We start from the raw sequence: 21,226 nt of genomic DNA, 5'->3' as shown, positions 1-21,226 counted from the left end.
GGTCTCGAGACCACTTTTACGTGGTCTTGGTCTTGTCTTGGTCTCGCTGTCTCGGTCTTGCTGTCTCAGATCGACATAATGGTCGGGAGATTTGGAGTCAACAGTATCCATGACACACAACGTAACGTTCGATAATGTGTCATGCGCAAAAGTATCAGCTCTAAGAGCCGTGCTTAGAGAGTGCTTTGTTGTGAATCAGAAGAGTCGACTCCCATTGAGCGAGATCCGGCTCCTCACTTAATTTCCTTTTGCTGCTCAGCTCTCACACAGTAGCTCAGCTATGCTCCAATACCTCCATATTGTGGCTAATCACATGCGAGGATATAGGATAATATCATTATGTGAAAAACAGAGAGGGTGAGAGACGCGACAGTCAAGTGGAGTGTGCGTCTGTCCTCTCAGTAAGTGAGTGAGACAGTAGACAGCGGTGAAGAGGGCTGTGCGAGTGCATCGCAAAAACACATAAATATGCCTGACACCCGTAAACTGCAGTTTAAAGACTTTTTTGTCTCGGTCTCGGTCTTGGTCTCGACTTTGTCTTGGTCTTGACTCGGTCTGTCTTGGTCTTGGTCTTGGTTTAGGTGGTCTTGACTACAAGTCTAGCTGTCACCATGTTAAGTTTTGTGTTACATGCATTTCACATTTGTCAGAACATCCAGCATTGGCTGCTTTGGTGGGCCATGATAAGATAAGAAACACTTTATTTATCCCATATTTGGGAAATTCTTGAAGAAATTTTTTTTCCTTGTGTGCAATTTATAAATTGGTCTTGGGATTCCCTCCTAGTGTGTAATTAACCTTATATGGTACGGTGGTGCTACTGTGGGAGCTGAACGGAAGCTGCCGTTTAATTTGTTTGGATATTTTTTTTCCTTTTTCAGGGTGCTTATGCTGACAGCTGGACTTTGTTCTGCAGCTGGACGATAGAAGTCAGTACACACCTTATCTACTGGAGTGTTTCCCATGGTGGGCTGTATATTCCCATTTGGGATTCTTTGGAAAAGGGCTGTAGTGTGAATTGCCAAATAATAACGTGTCATGCAACATCCTGCTGTTACAGCCTTCCTTACACTGACCTGGTTTCGAGCCACTGTTCCATCCACGGGGTCAATGTACTCAAAGTTGTCAGCCTTCTCCACGCTGTACATGTGGTCCCCTACAGCAAACTTCTGGCTGGTGAATGCTTTGTCTGAGATTACTGCCTCCAGATCTCTCATTAGGTAAAAGGCTGCACGTGGGTCCAGACCTTCATAGTCAAACCTGACAATCATAAGATGCACACAAGAATCATGACCACACGCAAGACTCAATGGGGTCATGAAAGCAGAAAAGGGAGAGTTTGCTTATGTTAGGTATGTTCAGTTTTCTAATGCCTCATCATCTTACTTTTGTTACCGAGAAGGGCTCTAAATTGCAAGAAAGCTACTTTGTCATTGTGACTGATTGCATAACAAATGTACCACAGAAATTCTGGGGACTTGTCCTGTATATCCTGTCCATCTACTTTATGTGTTGTGGGAAACATCAGTTTAGAGAAGCTCTCTGTGGGAACATAAAAACTGCTGCAGCTATCAGTGGGAAGACTGACTGTGGCAGCTATCTGTGCCTCTCACAGGGGAGAAGTTAAAATAAGAACGAGTGAGAAGGACTGGAGGGAGGGGGGTGGATTAAGGTGAAAGCCTGCGAGGCATATGCAGAGTTGGTAGGGACTAAGACGAGGTGAAGAGAAGTTATTACTGAAGTTAGTCAGCATGTATTCACACAATCATGATGAAGGTTCTGACGAAAACTAGTAAAGGAGTGAGAAAAGATTTGAGGTAACCACACGGCATTAGCTTGTAGGCTATTTTGGATGTGTGACAATCACGGCGACGATGTAGGATCAAGTGAATAAGGTTTCAGTCACACCGGCTTAGAGGCCAGTCGGTGACCATCTATCAACCACTCATCGTGGGCTGTCCGTAGTGTGAATGGAAGTTACAGGCTTGCCTACAAACACCATCCAGCTACTTTTTGAGCTGCTGTGAAACTGTAAAAATGCAACGCAAAATGGAAACAGGAACCATTAACTTTCAAAGTAAAAGACTTCTGAACGACTTTTACTTTGAAGGCAAATCGTCTCTATTTCTGTGTCACACTTTGTCAAGTTTTACTACTGCTTGGCGTGTAATTTACTAGTATTCAAAGCCCAACATGAGAATGCTTGTGGCTACCAGTGCTGCCCCCTAGCCTTCTAGTAGATGCATATGTGTTATCAATTTCAAAATCCTAGGTGACTCGTTCTTGAGAAATTGCATTCATAAGATTTTCAGAAAAACTGACCTCTGACCTCTTAAGGTCAAGGTGACTGAGATTCAAACTCACCCCAGAGTTTTAGTACATGCACGTATTTGCATGGTATCATTTTGAAAACGATACATCATCTCATTTTGAAGTTATCGCATTGACAGCAATACCACATCAGCCTCCGGGAGCCACTATCAACTACTTGGGGAATAAACCTTTTTTAATAGCAACGTGTGGTTGCATCGCACCATAATATGGCGGACGAATCTTGAGCAATGTGCACATGACATCACATGAGAAACCTCAATAGATACACAATGTTTTGATTACTTAGCCGTTTACCTGCAGAAGTAGTTACGCCCAAACCTGGCCCAGTGTTCTCTGACAATCTGCTCAACACCTTGTTTCTTGGCTGCCATAATGGACAACCACACCAACACAGACCACAAACCGTCCTTCTCACGAATGTGGTCAGAACCTGGAAGAGAAGGAAAGCGTGCAAAATTCAACATCTCTTTGTAAACTTCTCTTAGTTATTGGGACTAAACTTCCATAAAAATCTGCAGTGGAGCTAAATTTGGCCTCATGCAAGGCATCGAAGATTATTTTAATTTTGGAAATTATGATTAGCCCTTTAGCTCAGCGTAACACAAACACTAGAAACAAGGATAAGCAGTTAGCATGGGTCTGTATAAGAAGTTGTTTATATTTTCTGCACTGTGGCTTACATGGTAGCGCAGGTGGTCTACCAAGCTGAAGTTCGGCAGATTTGTCACCAGCTCCTCCAGTACATGTTTCAAATTATCTTTGGACAAGATGCTGAATCTCAATCTCAAGGTATAGATAAAAGTGCTATATGAATAGGTTTCTATGATTAGGTGAATGAGCTTTGCAGTAGAATGTAAGGCTCAAATTCAGTAGAAAAGCCCTACATAAGTGCCATTACCTAGCACATGACTTCCACTAAATCCAGATATACGGTACCAAGGTAGAAAAAACATGTTAGTTTGGAGTTAAGCTAGCTGTTTCATCTACTCTAGCTTCTCATTTTTTATACCACCTCAGCTAACCATCTCCTAGTAATAGCTGCATGTTCGACTTGATTTTACTATCTGAATCTTGTTACAATAACGATGAATTAAAAATTATGAACTGTTACTTTATCAAAGAAAGGGAACAATACTTTCATCTGCAATTTAACTAAAGGGAAGGTTTATTGTATTGACCAATTATTAAAGTAAATGTATAATTGTGGGTTAATTTTAATCTACAACATTCAACTGAATTCATTCACAGATCCAATTCACAACAGTTGCCTCGGGACGCTGGCTCTTGGAAACGTACAAAAAGTTGCAAGACAAACAATCTTTCCTGCCCGCCCAGAGCAAACATAAACTCAAACAGAGGAGCACATCGCACCCACAGTCTCCTTCACTGGGGAGCTTTCGCTCTGTTCTCAGAGACAGCTGCACTGTAAAGGTATGTGTTGAGGTTAAGCATGTGTTAGAAACGTTCCCCTGCTTGAGCTTTAAATGGAAAGTGAGCTGTTATTTTAAGCTGGATTTATATATATTTTATAAATCAGAAAAAAAATGAAAAACCGAAAAGCAGTGTCTGTTTTACTATTCCTCTCAACATCTACACTAAAAATAAGAACCTAAAGCTTTATGTCAGGCACATTAGGAAACTGGCAGTTGTTATTGTTAAGTCCCTGCCTCATTCTCTGTGTCTTCGTCATTCATCTTAACAGAAAAGGTGGCGGAGATTGACACCTAATAAAAGACATCTAATATCTATGTCAACACAGCTTAACCTGATGTGCCTTTGTTTTCAAAGTGACACCAATAAAACCCGCAAAGTTTGACATAGCTCTCTAAATTAACACTGTTCTTGCTGCGTGTCTCAGAGGGAGCAAGACTGGTGTGCAGCTCTGATGATTTACTATCCAGGGCTCCCTCTGAGCTTTTTTGCCTTACATGGATAGATAACGAGTAAGCTCCCATAGTCCTCTCTGAGCCTCAGCTCCTTCCCTTTCTCTCCTCCTTGTCGATACTTCTCATATTTGGATTTGCTCGCCATCTTCTCCTCCGTTTGCAACAATCAAGGGTCTTTTCTCTTCTGTTCACACCCACTGGCATGTTTCTTTTTACTTCAAGTTATAAAATGTTAAATGTGTCCTCTCTAGTGAATACAAAGGGTTGAGTAGTTGAAAGAAAAAGAAGCAGAGGAAGTCACAAGGAATTAGAGAACAACGACTAAACTTTGGGTGAGGTTCGGACTGTAACAAGATGGACACGCATCTAAAATGCAAGCCCATACTGTATTTTTATGAATTGTTTCTACTTTCTGGCGTAAGTGCGTGTCTGCATTAGTATTCACAAAACGCTACCACTGGAGGAGTGCCGGTTTGTTGCTGTGATTCAGGGAGCCCCTGTCTCCTTTTATAGCAGAAGAATGGGGATTATTTACACATGCAGTCAGGGTCACAGCCCTCTCATCTATTAGTTGACTCTGAATGGAGCTATGAGCAGGCAGGATGCACTGCTTATAAACGTAGACCTTGAACAGACTGGAAGAGAACGGAATAGGGAAATAGTGAGAGGTTTTCACCTTTAAAGGAAAATGATGATTTCATAAATAGTTGAATGTTCTCTTTTTGTTTGTTTCCTTTTAAGCAATCTCATCACTCATCAATATTATTACACACAGCACGCTAGTTACTAAAGATCTGGAACGAATGAACCAAGCAGGACCCTCAGGGACTGAAAAAATGACGCCAACGCAGTGGCAGAAACTGCAGTTCCTGTAATGTCCACTTGAGTGCTTCAATCCCACAGACGCCCATGTTTAAATCAGAATCAGAATCAGAATACTTTATTAACCCCTAAAGAAATGATGTGGTTACGGTTGCTCCAAGACAATAGGAACAATAAAAAGTAAAAAGATAAGAAATAAACATGTTTATAACCAGCAAAAAATAAAAATAAAATGACAGTTGTGACAACTGGAGTCACATTATAAACAGGGGTGCACATAAGTGGTACGCAGGTGCGCATGCGCTGTCAAAATAAAAGACGCGCACCGGATAAGAAGTTGCAACGCGCTTTTGCGTACATATAGAAGGCACTGTTTTTGTCCGCTAGAGTGGGATTTTCACGGCATATTCTGCACCACATCTCTGTACGTTCATCATTTGTTTGAAGCAAACTCACCTCCTGCAACCACTTTTCCGAGAATACGCGCTTCTTTTGCGGTTCGGACTCCTGACATTTCTTTGGAGGTGGAGGAACACCAAAGTACTTGCTTAAAGGAGCTTGCTTCTTCGACATCGTTAAGAGTTCTAAACAAATGTCTGTCCTCCTCCAGAAAATCTTATGTACGCAAACGCGCGTTGCAACTTCTTATCTGGTGCGCGTCTTTTATTTTGACAGCGAATGCGCACCTGCGGACCACTTATGTGCACCCCTGATTATAAATCACGTTTTTTACCCAGGGTTATTTGATGATATTATTCCAGCTCTCATACAAATAGTTCACCTATTCTTAGAGGTGACAGGTTGGTAGTGTTTTGTCTTTTGGTTGCATCCCAGCAAGCAAAATAGTTCCAAAATAAAAGCTTAACCATGGTCGCCGAGGTTACCACGACATCAGTTGGAGGTAGGATGTCCTCGTTAGACTTCCTATCAAGAGAACTTTTGCAGTTTGGGTCCACCTGCTGTGACAATGAAGATTTGATTTCACATTAGAATGAAAGCATTCCTGAGTTTTTAATAGGGACACTGTGAACAAAGAGGGGACGACTGTAAGAGTCCCATGTGCTAAAGTCACCAAGCAACAAATTAAATTGAATTTAAAAGGGCAAAACCATAAATAGCTTTAAAGTGTTACAGTAATAACTAATATACAGGAACACTTAATAAACCGTTTGCACGCCATATTAGTTGTTACTGTTTAAAAGAACAAAGACAAATCTATTTAATTTCTTCTTTATAATAATCTGATCTATGTTTCTAATCTTTGTAACACACAACTTTTACTCTACATGGAAACAGCGTCAACATGCGTCCGTCTGAGGTTCAGTTTTTGACGTCGTACCCCGACCAGTTTTGACCAGAGAACCATGTTTGCTGGGAAGCTAAGGAATCAGCTGTTGAGCTGCTGGGGTTGTTATGGCTTAGGAGGGGGAGTTGGTCGTCTAGCAGTCAGAAGGTTAGTAGATCAGCTACGCCAGTCTGCATGTTGAATTATCCTTGAGCAAGCTACTAAACCATGAATTCCCCGATGCATCCATCGGAGTGGCCAAAATGCCAAAAAATAAAAATATCGTCTTTAAAAATAACACTTACAAACAAAACAATACAGAGCAAGAAATATTACGAACCAGATGACCATAAAGCTTTTAAACAAACCCTAACATTATAAAAATATTAATTGACTTGACTTACTTAAAAATGTAAATATGCAAAGTAATAACGTGTCACATGTCTTACCCTGTTAGTCTGGATTTTGTTGACTTCCTACAGCTCAGCTTTTTTGGCAAACTTAGACTATAATAGTAGCCGATTGGCAGACAAAAGTAGCAAAAAAGACCAAAATCGTAGGGAAAAATGTAAAGTTTAAAGTTTTATTTTGTGGTGGTGGTGACTGTTTCAGCAAGTTCTCGCTGCACATTTAGTAGCAGCAGCAGCTGGCCACTGCAGTCCTCTAGTGACAGCTTTGTTTGCAGGCACCAGTTGTTGCTGAGGGGAAAGGATGCACATACTCCCACTCACATTTTCAAATACAGTCCGGGGATTTGAATGAGCGATCCTCTTTTCACAATCTAACCGGCTGATCCTGCCTTGCATTTGCATTCAGTAGAGATCTGTACTCATAATATTCAGCAATTTCAAATCTCTCTTTATAAAGGCAGTGCTTTTTTTCTGTTTGGATAGTGAGTGAATGTGCTAGGTCATACCTGTCCCAAAGCTTTCCTCCCCACAGACGGAACAACGCCCAGAATCCATCAGGTTCCCGAAGTATCTCCAGCCCGTGGGAGTCTCATACAAGGCCAGTTTCATTGCTTTGGCAACCCTACAAACACGCAGAGGAGAAAAGTCAGAAAAACTGCCTGTACACGCGATGTATTTGCTCACATACACACAATGTATTCAACTAATATCTAATAAAATCTAACATCTAACATCCCAGGTCTGATATAGAAACTAGCTTACACACAAAAACTCTGACCTTTGAAATAAAACAAACCAAATGCTGTATGACAAGCGCAATCTGCCAGCAGCTCATCCAATAACTTAATAAGGCAAAGGGAGCAGGAACAAAGTGAGTTAACCTTTTAGTTCATGTTTACTTAGAACCTCAGCCGTGTGCTAGCATAGTGAGAGGAGAAGATGGAGTGCGTGTGTGCGTGAGTGTGTCTGTGTGTGTGAATACATGTGTATGTTGGGGTCACGTGGAGGGGAAAAAAGATGCCAACAGTTCAATATGTGGGAGGAAAGGGAGTGCAAAGAGCCAAAGTGGAAAAGAGCAAAGAGAAAGTCTAATAAAACTTCCCAGTTCCAGATTACAAAATAAAGAGTAACTAATTGATTTACTGGAAATGCAGTGATGCGATAAGAAGAAAAATTTACACTTTATGGTAAATGGATCAGTACTTATACACTGCTTTTCTACTCAGTTTGAGCACCCAAAGCACTTTCTGCTACACATTCATACAGCATTTTAAACTCATGGTTCAGTATCTTACCCGAGGATGCGTTACCACTCAGACTGGGGGGGCGGGGATCGACACACTGACACTGACTTTTGAACCTTGAGCTTTCATTCGACCAGTTCAGTTAGCAGGGTTAAGATAATTTAATATTTGCATTCTTGCTTACAGCTTGATATAAATATCGCATGAAGAAAAGGTTCGGTCTTTGATCCTATATTAGAAAAGTTACCAGCTCAATCCTGCTTAGTTTAGTTTTAGTTTTAATGTTTAGTTTGCAACAAACATCTCCAGGGCAATCATTGCATAATATACAAACAATTTACAGGAGAAGTCTAAAAACTGCAGAACCAAATATTTCAACCAACAAAACAGATATTGCAGCCAAGGGAACAAATACATGGACACCAGCATCTCAAATGCTCGTACTGTGGGATGTGGTGGGAGTTCATGGTGCAATACTATAAATGTGAATATGGGTGAGTTTCAAAATTTTTAAGTGGTTTTATACATATACACATGCATAAAACCCCCAGTGCCCTCCACAGCTGTTTACAAGAGGATGGGATAAATGACCAAATAAGAGTAAACCAGCTTTATTCCCCCACCCTGGGGAAGAAAGTGCTGGAATGGAAAGCCTGGCGTTCCTAAAAGAAAACAGAAACTCTGAACTTCTGACGAGCATTTGATGTTTTGAACGGCACGTCCACGGCCAACATAAGCACCGACACTAACTGTAGCAGTACTCGGCTTTCAAGCAACGTTGCAGAAATGTAGCGTCCAAACAGTGTGAGAATAAAGCAAATCGTGCTTTCTCAAGTTTGATGATTGCACCAACAGAGCTTTGCACACGCACCCATGCATAGCATTCACATCCATACATCCTCAGGGATACAGCACAAACAAGAACAGGTTTTAAGACCAAAACGTATTAATTTCCAGTTCCACTAAGAAAAAAACTTCTTGAAGTTAAGCAGGGGGACTAAATACACACAGTGCTAGAATGAATGTACAAGTATATTTAAACAGATATAATAAAATGTCTCAGGGTAACCAGGATGTTGGATTCTTTTGACGAGATTTCAAAAAAAAAAAAAAAAGCTGGCAGATTAATATGTCTGGAGACACAAGGAATGAAATTGGAAGGCCTATTTAGGGCTGCAATCCCCTCGTGTGTAGGTGTGAGCCGTAAACTGTAATGCTCTCCAGTCAAAGTTCATTTTCTCACACTAGTGTTGACAATTTACATGCAAGGAAGCTAAAGTCGGTCACATAATATACAGTCTTTTTAAATGGTTAGTATCAATCAATTAAAGGCTATATTATCCTTCCCTGTGAATACCTTCTTCAGGTTATTAAGGAAGTTCTATTTTTGGATGTTGATTACTTTGACGTTTATTGTCTGTCTTTTACTTACATTTAATCTTCTAATACACATGAAGTGATGAGCAAGTCCAGCCTTGCATGTATGAACAAACCTAAAAAACTTCTTTTTAGGATGTGACAACACTGAGCTGCAGTTGAGGAAAGTTAGAGCAGGTCTATCCTGAATGGTTTGGAAGCTCTGCCCCGACAAGATTAGAGCTGGAAAGAAATTTCATAACTGAGCAGGTAGGAGGTATGTCCACTTCCCTTCATCTCAACTCTCTGGAACCTCTCTGTTGCACACACGCTTACGATATGACCCACACTAAGTAACCTTTATCTTGCACCTCAGTAAATCCCAGCGGAGGGGGAAGGTACAATGAGTGAAGATGTTTCTCTACATCCGTGAAGTAAAATAAGGCCAGCTTTTGGCTTTGGCTTGACATTTTACCAAACATAGCCTTCAGCACCCTCACGCCTCAGTTTGGATTTAGGGCTCAGGCTAAAAGAGCAGCAATGCTGGAGTATTACTTGAGCTTGACCTGAACCAATAACCCTTAGTAGTCAAAGCAGAAATGCAATGTTAATAGCTGATAATGCTGCCACGAAAGTCAACGCTGAACTTCTTTTTGTTCTTCTTTATGCTGCTCTCTTCAGGGGACACCACAGCAGATCATTTTCTTCCATATCCCTATCCCTAGCAATCACACGATCCTGTGATCTTATTCTTCTCCTCCTATCGACATCCTTTGTCCAACGCATTTACTGTCCATCTTCTGAGATCTTCAAACCATCTCAACTTTAGCTCTGTTACTTTGTCTCCAAATCACTTAATCTGAGCTGTCTTTCTGATCTACTCATTTCTAATCCTATCCATCCATCCTGGTCACTCCCAACAAAAATCTAAGAATCTTCAGCTCTGCCACCTCCAGCTCTGCCTCCTGTTTTTGGCAGCACTACCACCTCCACACCATATATCATAGTAGGTGCTACAACCATCTTGTAAACCTTCCCTTTCACTCTTACTACTACTATCAGTCATAAATCCCCCCTGACACTCAGTACATACTGTATATTCACGTTTCCACCCTCCTCTGTCTCAGTTGTACACAGATTCTGTTGCTTTCATTCCTCCACCTCCACCCCTCCAGTCCCTCCTCCACCTTCACCCTACTCTCACTGCAAGTCACAATGTTATCTGTGAACATCATAGTCCATGGGAATCCTTCTCTGTCAACCTGTCCATAATCACTGGAAACAAGACGGGATCTTGAGTCACTCCCTGATGTAATCCCACCCCGACCCTGAAGCCATCTGTCTCTCCCTACCTTCCTCTCTTGGCATTTTATCCCATGATTTTTCTAGAAGTTCTCTACGAGTCAGAGCTGAACATACTTTAAAATTAATTTTAGCATAATTATTGGAAGTGGTCATAGCTATTTTGGAGTGCCAATCTCAACATACCTTTGTGACATAATGTCAAAACAGTTTTCTAGGATTTTGCAAATTTATGTCAAGAATATATTTGCTATCTGATCATAGTAAATCAGGCGATAAATGTGCTTATTAGAGCAATGTTTATCTTTGCCTGCCTAGTTCTGTGTTCTTGATGCTGCTCTCCCTGCCTGACCTGATTTAAGTGGCCTTGTATGGTGTTACCCGGCACAGCGTTGAGGTCAATCACTCCTAATGTTCTCTGTCAAAGGAAATATAAAAGGTACTGCGTAAAGGTTTTAATCACTTTAGATTCTTATTCATCATGCAATACCACTAGGCAGAATTAGTGGCTTGGTTTAATTACTAATTCTTTCCTCAGCATGAAAACAATCCCGATGACCACAACACCAACAGTCATTAATAGCTTTCTGTGACTGTTTAGCTACAGCACAACATCAAATATTTGACCTTTCTACTTTGCCGTGCTAATCAGTGCAAGAGCTCACATTTCATGATCGTAACAGGCACACCAGTGGCTCAACCCTACATCCTTCCATCCCTGGAACTGTGAAAAGAGAGGCAGATGTTTCCTTTACCAACATTTCCCACCCACTTTCCCTTCCTCCCTCACTGCGTCTTGCGTAGCATGTGCACAGAGACATAAAATCACCCACGCACACACTCCAACCAAAGTGATAGATTTAAATCCAGCCTCCTGTCCACCTGAATCCAGTCAGTTTCCTTTGCTTATCTGAAAACAGTTGCATTCACTTTCTCTCTGTCTTTTCTGTTAACACACACTAACATACACATCAGCGCACAGAGTATATACACCATCGCATTTATCACAGCTTTTATAACACAGTTTGCTTGACTTTAAACACATAGCAGGGAGGGAACCTCAGTCTAAACACTCAGAACACAGATACACACGGTCTCCTAAAACAGCCCACACTTGGACAGACTCCAGGGTCCGACTTCACACTACTAAGCACTTCAACACTTTCTTGAGTTTATCAGGTTCATGCCGTTATATACATAACATGAGTGTGACATGACGAACTCGTGTCACGCTCATACGAGCGGCAGTTGTGAAACTAAGAGTGGAACAAAGTGACACTGTTCAGCAACATTAGTCATTAATTACCAGTTAAGTGATCACAGATTTGCAGATGTAGTAAGACTTTAGGACCTCATAGCATCAAGTAATGAATTGAAATCATGTTAAACGTGAAAAAATGAAAAGCCTGTGTTATGCAGTTTATTATGCATGATATTATCAGTGGGTTAAGTATTATCTATAAGGTTGCTTCTACTTCCCAACTAAATTAGAGTTTCCATAGATAAATGCATACTATCATCAATACAAAAGGGCAAGTGCTCAGAAAGTAGACAACGAGAGATAAAGAAGAACTGAAAAGCGTGTGTCGGAGGCATTGCTTCGCGCTTGAGGGTTGCAGTGGGACATGTGACATTTGTGTCTTGGGTCTCAGCCTGTGTGTGTGTGTGTGTGTGTGTGTGTGTGTGTGTGTGTGTGTGTGTGTGTGTGTGTGTGTGTGTGTGTGTGTGTGTGTGTGTGTGTGTGTGTGCATGTGTGTGATGAGGCCAAGCTGACTGGGGAGCCAGTGTACGCAAACCTTTCAAGCAACTCATTCAGTGTGATTATTAGGGCTCAACATCATAAGACATGGCCTTAGGCAAGGAGTAGTGCAATATCAAGGGATACAGTCTGTGTGTGTGTGTGTTTGTCTGCCTTAGTGTGCAACAGCACCATGTAAATAAAGATAACCAGCAATTCTGTGATGTAACATTCCAATTCGCATACAACGGGGAAATAATTATTTGATTCCCTGTTGAATTTGTAAGTTTGCTCACAAAAAATAATCATTCTCTAATTTTTATTGTAGTTTCATTTTAATGGAGAGTGACAGAATATCAACCAAAGATCCAGAAAAGAATGCATTACATAACAGTTAGAAATTGATTTAAATGTCACTGAGTGAAATAAGTGTTATCCAAAAGTAAAAATGACTCAGTACTTAGTGAAGAAACCTTTGGTCACCAGATTTATTTGCTGCTGCTTGGCAACTCACAGGTTCAGCTCCCTCCACTCATTTTCTATAGGGTTGAGGTCTAGTGTCTAAGCCACTCCATGACCTTAATGTGCTTCTTCTTTAGCCGCTCATTTATTGCTATGGCGTTATATTTTGGGTTGCTGTCATATTGGAAGAGACATTCACGACCCATCAGACGTTCACTGGCAAACTTAAGATGGACCTGAACATTCAATATACTCCAATTCAATTTTATTTTATTTACATAGCACCAAATCGCAACAGAAGTTGCCTAAAGGCGCTTTATACTGTAAGGTAAACACCCTCCATTAATACAGAGCAAACCTTAACAATCAGAGGACCTCCTATGTGGAAGCACTTGGCGACAGTGGGAAGGAAAAACTCCCTTTTAAGGGGAAGAAACCTCTGGAACAACCCAGGTCAGAAAGGGGTGGCCATCTGATTTAAATACATTACAGCATAGTGTGTTACCAGTGGTCCCAACTGCCTTCAGGTCATTAATAAGGTCTTCCCCAGCAGTTTTAGCTGATCCATTATCTTTCTCATGATCATCCTCACTCCATGAGGCAAGATCTTGCACGGAGGTTCAGACTGAGAGGCCGATATTAAAGAAACTGTGGACAGGTGGGCTTTATATGAATTGTAATCTATCAATTACAATCTGTGGGAGCCAGAATTCTTGCTGGGTTGAGGGCGATCAAATACTTATTTAACTCGATGACAAGCAAATCCATTTATAAGTTTTATTTTAAGCCTTTTATTAATCTTTGGTTGATGTTCTGTCTCTTTCAAAAAAAAAAAAAAAAAAAAACTACAGACAGATCATTTTTTTGTAAGTGAGCAAACTTACAAGTTCAGGAGGGCGATCAAATAATTGTTTCTCTTAGTGCCTCTAAGCATTTCTCACAACTGTGAAACTCAGATGGATCAGGGTTGGTAGTAGCATCACTTTCTGTGACTTCCAGCACTTACAAACAGTAAGGGATTAGTTCTTTCGCACACATAAAGACACACATGGATAATTGAAAGAAATTTGATGGATGCTGTTTAGATTTTAAATCACACATGGTGGTTTAAGAAGACAGTGTGACACATCACTGCCCACCACAGGCTTCTCTTCATCAAGTAGTCTTTTAGGAAGGAGTCCTTTGAGCTGAGAGTAACTTTGTCTGGATAATGTAAAATATGGAAAATAGTGATTTACTTTCTTAATCTCATCCAAATGCTTTTGGAAGCCCATTATTATTAGTGCATCTTTAATGTGTCTAGTTCATAGACACAAATAAATATGCACCTATACGCTTCTTCTGGTAGTAGAAAACAGAGGGTCAGATTAAATAAATATAGGTAGGGGTCAAAGGGAGGTTGTGTTGAAAGTTACTAAAGGGGAGGATGAAATCTTTGCACTTCTATAAGGTCATGTTGAACAGCTAAACGTCATGACTGCCATCCATATACATAGTCTTTAGCAACTATAGTAGATTAATCATTCGTCAAACGGCTCCCTTGAGCAGCATTCTGCAGAAGCGTCAGCGAGGTGCTGTGCCGGGATCTCTCCTGCTGGAACAATGTTAATGGAGATGACTTTGGCGGTGATCACGTCCTCTCACTCAGCACCCTCTGCTTAGCTTTGCTCTTACGTAACACACAGTATTTATAGGGGGGTGAGTAAATGTGTGTGTGTGTTTGGTGTGTGTGTTTGGTGTGTGCATGTGTGTGTGTGTGTGTGTGTGTGTGTGTGTGTGTGTGTGTGTGTGTGTGAGGGGAGGGGGGGGTGATCTCACAGCTTTATTCATAGTGGGTGTCGTCCCTCTCCAGAGACTGGGTCGATGCAGGAGTTTGAAGGAAGAGAGTGGGCGGTGTTATAGAACTTCTAGATCTACAGATTGTTTGTGTGTGTGTGTGTGTGTGTGTGTGTGTGTGTGTGTGTGTGTGTGTGTGTGTGTGTGTGTGTGTGTGTGTGTGTGTGTGTGTGTGTGTGTGTGTGTGTGTGTATGTGTGTGTGTCTGTGTGTGTTGTACCTATCAAGGGCAGCACTGGTGGCCATACTTCGAGCAAACCCTTTGACGCCGTACTGTCTGAAGTAGGGGATGGTGGAGAGGTTAGCACCCATGATGGCCACTGAGTCTGATGGGTTCACAAAGAAGCCATTTTCTCCAAGGATCATGTATCGGTCCTGAGAACATCACAAAAACATAAAGTGCTTTGTGAGTCCTGTGTAGTTAGTTATAACTTTAAATGTAGCCTAACTGCATTAATGAACCCTTTTATAGTACATGTATTGCCTACAAACCCCACAAAAAGACCAAAACGAATTGCTTAATCCTCCTCAGGCCACCACTGTTGTTGTAAAGCTAATGTCCCTTCATTACAATGAATATAGCCCCTCTAGTTTATTTTAAATCAGTCCCCAGCACTCCATCCTGCTGCCGTAAATACTTTTGAACTCACCAAATAATGACTTAAATAGTAATGAGCTGAATTCTGCTGAAGGGATAGGGAATCTGTCACGTTTTAAGACACTGATTAGAACATTGTTGGTCTTTTTATGAGCGTTACTGATAATGAAGAAACATATGAAACAACATCCTTTAAGGACAAAGAGTGGTTGTAACACAAACATTCATGTTACTATAAATGATCTTTAGTAGAGGGTTACAAAACAGAACAGTACAAGTAACAAATTCTCAGTACAATCCCCCCACCACCCCACAGGATTCATTATTACTGTGGGGAGCGTGGAAGATATCGGTTACTATATATCCCCAAAAAAGAAACATCCACCCAGTATGATAATAACCACCGGTGCTAATCACAGTGGAGATACCAATCCTTGGGGGAGAAACAGAGCAGATGTGATGTAATTCTCCTGATGTTACACTACTAAGCAAACAGTGTGTGCCTGTGTCTGTTTATGCAGAATAAATGTCTATTGGATGACATTGTGGAAAAAGTGAGACGGCCATTGGATTATTGTGGATGCACTGCAACTTCGCGCCCATTGCCTTCACTCCTGATATCAACGTGCAATTATAAACAAATAAAAAATAAATAAGGATTTCTCTGCCGTCTCTGGCTGGAGTCAATATCTTGGATGTAGCTTTTATAGCAATAAAAGTCAGCTAGGCTTAAAGAAATGAATGAATAGATTGTGGAGCGACATGGTATGTAAATACCACAAAAAGGATCTATTTAATTATTTAATATTTTGGATTATTAGAGATATTGTGGATGTATGAGGACTAAAACAGCCACAGTCACTTAAATATGTTCTTAAATATGATCCCAGCGCACACATAGGTCAGTATTTTCTGTTTCTTTTTAAAAATATTTTTTTAAATGACTTATTAAACCAAATTTTGAAGGATATATATCACCATCATCTGCAGGAGTCTAAGTTACTAAAGATCTCTAAATGCATTTTCCAATCCCTGTATTTTAATTTCCTTTTAAGCCAAATCCAGTTGAAGGAATACTGGGCAATTCACAGCGGACAGCTCATAATATTCTTTAGGAACATCCTCCTGTGCAGTACAGATTAATAAGACCTCAGAAACATCCCTAAAATGTATAGTAAGTGATTTTGAGTATTACCTATTAATTTTTGCATTTACTTTTTTGCGCACTTCTTCCTTTGTCCTGCTTAATAAGAGTGTTTGCAGTACAACACAGATCAAAATAAGTTTTAGTGGAAAATTGTTATTTTATCCAGTTTTTGAATAACTTGGGGGTCTATGTAAATGTTTCAAATGTCGCTTTAATTCTGATGTTTTTCACGGTTGTTTGTTTTTTAAGGCAAACAGTACTGAAGCAGTTTTCCCCTCAAGACAGCCCAGAAGACATCCTACAAGACTTTTGTCACTGTTCAGAAAATAATTATCTATACCTAAGAAATTGGTTCTAAGGTTATGTAACTTTCTCCCTGCCCCCTTTTTTCCAGTGTAAATTAGTAGCCAGTTGTCAAAGGATGAATGTCCTGGGCATAGGTAATCTTAATATTACGATTTTACTTTAATAAAACTTTGAGTTTGAGTTCTTTAGGTCCTGCGCATGTTTCACAATATAAGCAGTGAAGCCTTTCTGTTTCCTGAAATAATAGAGGGCTTTTAATTTGAAACAGGAAATCTTGTTTGTATAAAGCGTTTACTGCAGTAACCAAACATTAACAGAGGTACACGATACACTCTGTGATTACTGAATTACATTAAAAGCCACTTCCGGCTGTTCCCTTTCATTTGTGAAGAAAATGTGTAAACCACTATTATATGGTACACTTGAAAAGTATCAGAGCATGGATGTCTTGAAAAAATGATTGCACATTCTGGAGTAGGACTTCTAGCAAATGGCTTACCCCATCTGCATCAAATGCCGCCCCAAAGCCAAAGTCGCCTCCTTTCATGGACTCTACCAGAGAGGTGGCATAAGTCAGGTTGGGCTCAGGAGGTCGGCCACCAAAGTCCTCCAGAGGTACACAGTTTACAGCAGAGTTAGCAGGGGCTCCCAACTCATCACACAGAATCCTACGTACATAGGGGCCCATCACTGTAACAAAGCAAAAGGTGAGTAGAAGTTAGCAGAATAATATGAATAACATTAACTGCAGTGCAGGGCTTACAGGACGTATGATGATGAACTGACCTCCGTTCATGGCATCTATGTGTATTTTAAGCTGATCTGGTCCTGTGAGGAGACTTTTAATGGCAGTGAAGTCAAAGATGTTTCGTAGCATTTGTAGATACACTTCAACCGAGTCTACAATCTCCACTGGATAGAGACAGAAGAACCTGTTAGTACTGGATGAGAGTATGTTTTTTTTCTGTGCATTTTGAGTGACAGAAAGAGGGGTTCTACTAGCATCACACAACAGGAAAGTTTGTAGCAATGTGGGGAAAAATCCACGCTTGTGGATAATACTGAAGAATTCAGAATGATGCAGAGAAGCTTTTTAACTAAACATGCACGAATGTTGTACCTCTGAAAGGTTTGAATTTGTTCTCGAGGTCAAACTCCTGTCTTCCTAGCCTAGAGAGATCAATGCGGAGATCAGGGCATATGGCGTACTCCTCGAGTGTCCGGCTCACCTGGTAGATCCTCTCCATCACTGTGTCTGGAGAGGGCCCTGCCAGACAGAGAAACAAAGACAATGAAAAATGTATCCCTCACTGGTGTTACAACTCTTGGCTGTACAAGAGTCTTTGGATACATGTATGGGTTTACTTAACTGCCCATCCACGAGAAGGTGTGGCACAAAGGCATGCTTAGAGAAACTTGTAATGTTATTAAAGTTGTATTTGGTGCTCTAGATTTTTTAACTTATGGATGTAGTGATTGGAACAAATCACCTGTATTTGTCAATTCTGATATCACACTCCATTTTATATCATGGCCTAGGAGCCAAGTTGTAACATTAGCATTAATTTTTGCCTCAAAATATATATATTTTTTAAATCAAATTGTCTCAAACTTCTATGTTTGACTTTAAAATTTCTAAATAAGAATCAGATGGAAAAGCAAATATATTTTCTAAATCCTCACCTCCGTTTGCCACATTGAACTTGATTCCAAAGTCTCCTCCAGGGCCTCCGGGATTGTGACTTGCCGTAAGGATAATCCCTCCAATGGCCTTGATCTTCCTGATGATGCAGGAAACCGCAGGGGTGGACAGGAGCCCACTGTGGCCAATTACCAGACGACCAATCTGTGCATCACCAATATTATTGACAGGGCATTAATGCTTTCATATCATTCCAGATATCACCTGGTCTAAAATCATAATATAATATAATGTCTTTGTGTTTCAAAAAGAGTCATAATGCTTTATAAAAGCAGAATGCAACATATTTGTAAAAAAGTTACAAATTTTTGTTCCATTTTCAATCAAACATATGCTTTGAATTTTTTTGAAATCCACATAATATTGTTTTTAATTAACATTTTATACAGCTTTGCAACCTTTTTGGATATTGCGTTGTTTAAAAAAAACCAACATATTTGTTTCTCTCCTGATCTCAAAAAGTTAAAAATCACAGCAAAAAGTGGACCGAAAGCTTCCTGTCCCAGAGAATCTTGTCATTCTGCGGGCGACTAATTGGCTGCCTGCTTTAAAAGGCAAATGATCTCCCCCTAGAAGGATGCCTAAATAACAGAACTACGCCTCTATTTATACTAAAGTGGTAATACCACCAACATAATTCTCCTGCATACCAGCTTCTCTAAATAAAATTGTCCTCACTGGAGAGGAATTTGCTCTCCTGGCATCCTCTAAACATCCGGGATGTTGCATGTGTATATAAAGGACTGATCAGAAAGTGAGGGAAAGCCCTAACAAATGGAATCTTCTCAGTAACCAGCGTCGAGAAGGATAGCACATGCACTGGGTGGGTAGTTGGCAAGTGTTTCTATTATCCTTCTGGTTCTTTTCCTTGCAGTATGACAGGGGATCCCCAGCATGTAGACTTAGCCCTTGATAGATTGAACAGAGAGGTGTGGGCAGTGTGTTGGCGGTGGTGGGGGGCAGACGTAGGCAGGAAAATAGAGCAGGATGGATGGAAGTGCTGATAAGGCTGACACCAGAAGACATTTGGCTGGACCAGCAGAAAGAATTTTTTTTTTAACACACTGATCCCCAAAACAAATTATGTTCCTTTCCAATTTTCCTTTGGAACTTTTTCAAGCCAACTGCAAAGCTCTCACAGCCTAAGAGCTGCAGGGATTTTCCTCCTCAGTGCCTCACTTTGTCCTCTTATTTTAACCTATTTGCAGCTTGTTAAATTCAACTCAGCAGATTTGTATGTATCAGTATCAACAATTACTGCAAATGTGAAACAACTATAAGCAACTGCACAATTCTGGTTTATTATAAAACTCCCAAAGTCCCACCAGAAGTAGCAGAATAACCTCTGATGATCCTAAATTTCCCAGCCCAGTGAATTGTTCCAGCTCTGTGTTAATGATTTAAATATATGTGCAGGTCAAAAGAAGCCATAGGCCACATTAACATCCTGAACTTGTTGGTAAAGTGTAATAATTATTCCGTTTATGAACCCGCTGATCTTCCATTGCAACAAGAATGTTTTTCTAAAAGCGTTTAAGCCTGCTTGTAGTAACTCTTACACCAACGCAGAGCAGATCAGTGACATTACTGCTGGTTACAAGTGACTCCTGCATGCTGACAGAGAGGAACAAATGCATGACACTGGTGGTCGCCCTATTCTTACCCCGTTGGCAGCTGCCATTTGCACTATCACCTCGATTGCAGCTCGGCTGAAGTAGCGGCCGTCGCTGCCCACCACCATGGTGCAACCCTGTCGGTCCCGCAGGTCGATGGAGGACAGCACGCTCTGGATGTAGTTCTGCAAGTAGTTTTTCTTCCCCTCGAACACCGCAGTCTTCCTCCGCAGTCCATTGGTACCGGGCCGCTGGTCCTCGAAGGGGGCGGTTTGGACCGTCACCACCGGGATCGGACTCGTCTCCATCCTCCTTAACCGATCAATTAAGTTTGGTGGAGTTTTTTGTTTGTTTGTTTTGTTTTGTAGGATTTTACACCACTGAGTAAAAAAATAAGTTCGCTCAAAGATGCAACTTGTCAGTCTAGAGTGAAGTAAAGGTTGTTTCCCCCCCGTCGAGGAAAAAAGCGATGACAGCAGTCCCACACAGGGACGAAGTGGCTATAGTGACAAGAAACAGCCAATCAAAAATGTTTTCACCTCGACCCAAGCCAGGAGTCGCATCCTATAGTACTGGCTGAGCTAAGCAGCCACCAGCGCTCTCCTCCTCTGCTGGCGGACAACTCCCTCTTCTAATAAGCCTGAACAACTGACTATGAAGAAAAAAAATCAGGGAGGGGTGGACTCGTCAAGACTCACAATCAGCTGAGCCTCCGGCCAAAAATAGACATCTGACTGATGGCAAAAGGGAATTGTGTCGGCACCGGTCTGCAACCGGACACGCCTATGTGTGTGTGTGTGTGTGCTTTTCACACTAACCCACAGGCCATTACTATAGTCAGTTACAAAAATCTAGAAGTATCTTAGTGTCCCGTTTTTATTTAATTATTATTATTTTCTGAACTGAAAATGTTTTAATAGATCTTGACTTCTGTGTGTTCTGTAAATTCTTAAGTAGCCCATCCCATAACACGGACCAACTTCAGTGCGCTTACGTCTGCTCCAATATTTTGGAAACAGTGCGACCTTGAGGCAGAATGGAAAAAGTGACTTTTAATTATCATTATTATTTTGTATACTTGATGAAACACGTAAATGTGAGAGTACCAATTAGGGATACAGAGTTTCATTTCTAAAACCTGCTGCTTCACTCTCATTTGAGTGAGTTTCATTATTTAATCAGCAAT

The 21,226-nt window shown here is 40.9% G+C and overlaps 1 protein-coding gene across 1 annotated transcript in view; it reads right to left on the bottom strand.

Annotated features, from left to right (window-relative positions):
* The window catches only part of pgm5 (phosphoglucomutase 5), a 30,160-nt gene extending 9,395 nt beyond the window's left edge, over window positions 1-20,765 (bottom strand). Inside the window, exons 1-9 of the mRNA XM_031728194.2 lie at window positions 20,091-20,765; window positions 18,409-18,571; window positions 17,846-17,992; window positions 17,512-17,637; window positions 17,225-17,415; window positions 14,895-15,049; window positions 7,244-7,359; window positions 2,629-2,764; window positions 1,077-1,260 (exon numbers count right to left, since the gene is read on the bottom strand). Coding sequence (XP_031584054.1) covers window positions 1,077-1,260; window positions 2,629-2,764; window positions 7,244-7,359; window positions 14,895-15,049; window positions 17,225-17,415; window positions 17,512-17,637; window positions 17,846-17,992; window positions 18,409-18,571; window positions 20,091-20,348 — 1,476 coding nt within the window. The 5' untranslated portion in view covers window positions 20,349-20,765. The remainder of the gene's footprint in view (window positions 1-1,076; window positions 1,261-2,628; window positions 2,765-7,243; window positions 7,360-14,894; window positions 15,050-17,224; window positions 17,416-17,511; window positions 17,638-17,845; window positions 17,993-18,408; window positions 18,572-20,090) is intronic.
* Window positions 20,766-21,226: the final 461 nt, after the last annotated feature.

Source organism: Oreochromis aureus, linkage group 12, assembly GCF_013358895.1.
Source record: "Oreochromis aureus strain Israel breed Guangdong linkage group 12, ZZ_aureus, whole genome shotgun sequence".
Lineage (NCBI taxonomy): Eukaryota > Metazoa > Chordata > Actinopteri > Cichliformes > Cichlidae > Oreochromis > Oreochromis aureus.
This window is presented reverse-complemented; position numbering and strand designations above follow the sequence as displayed.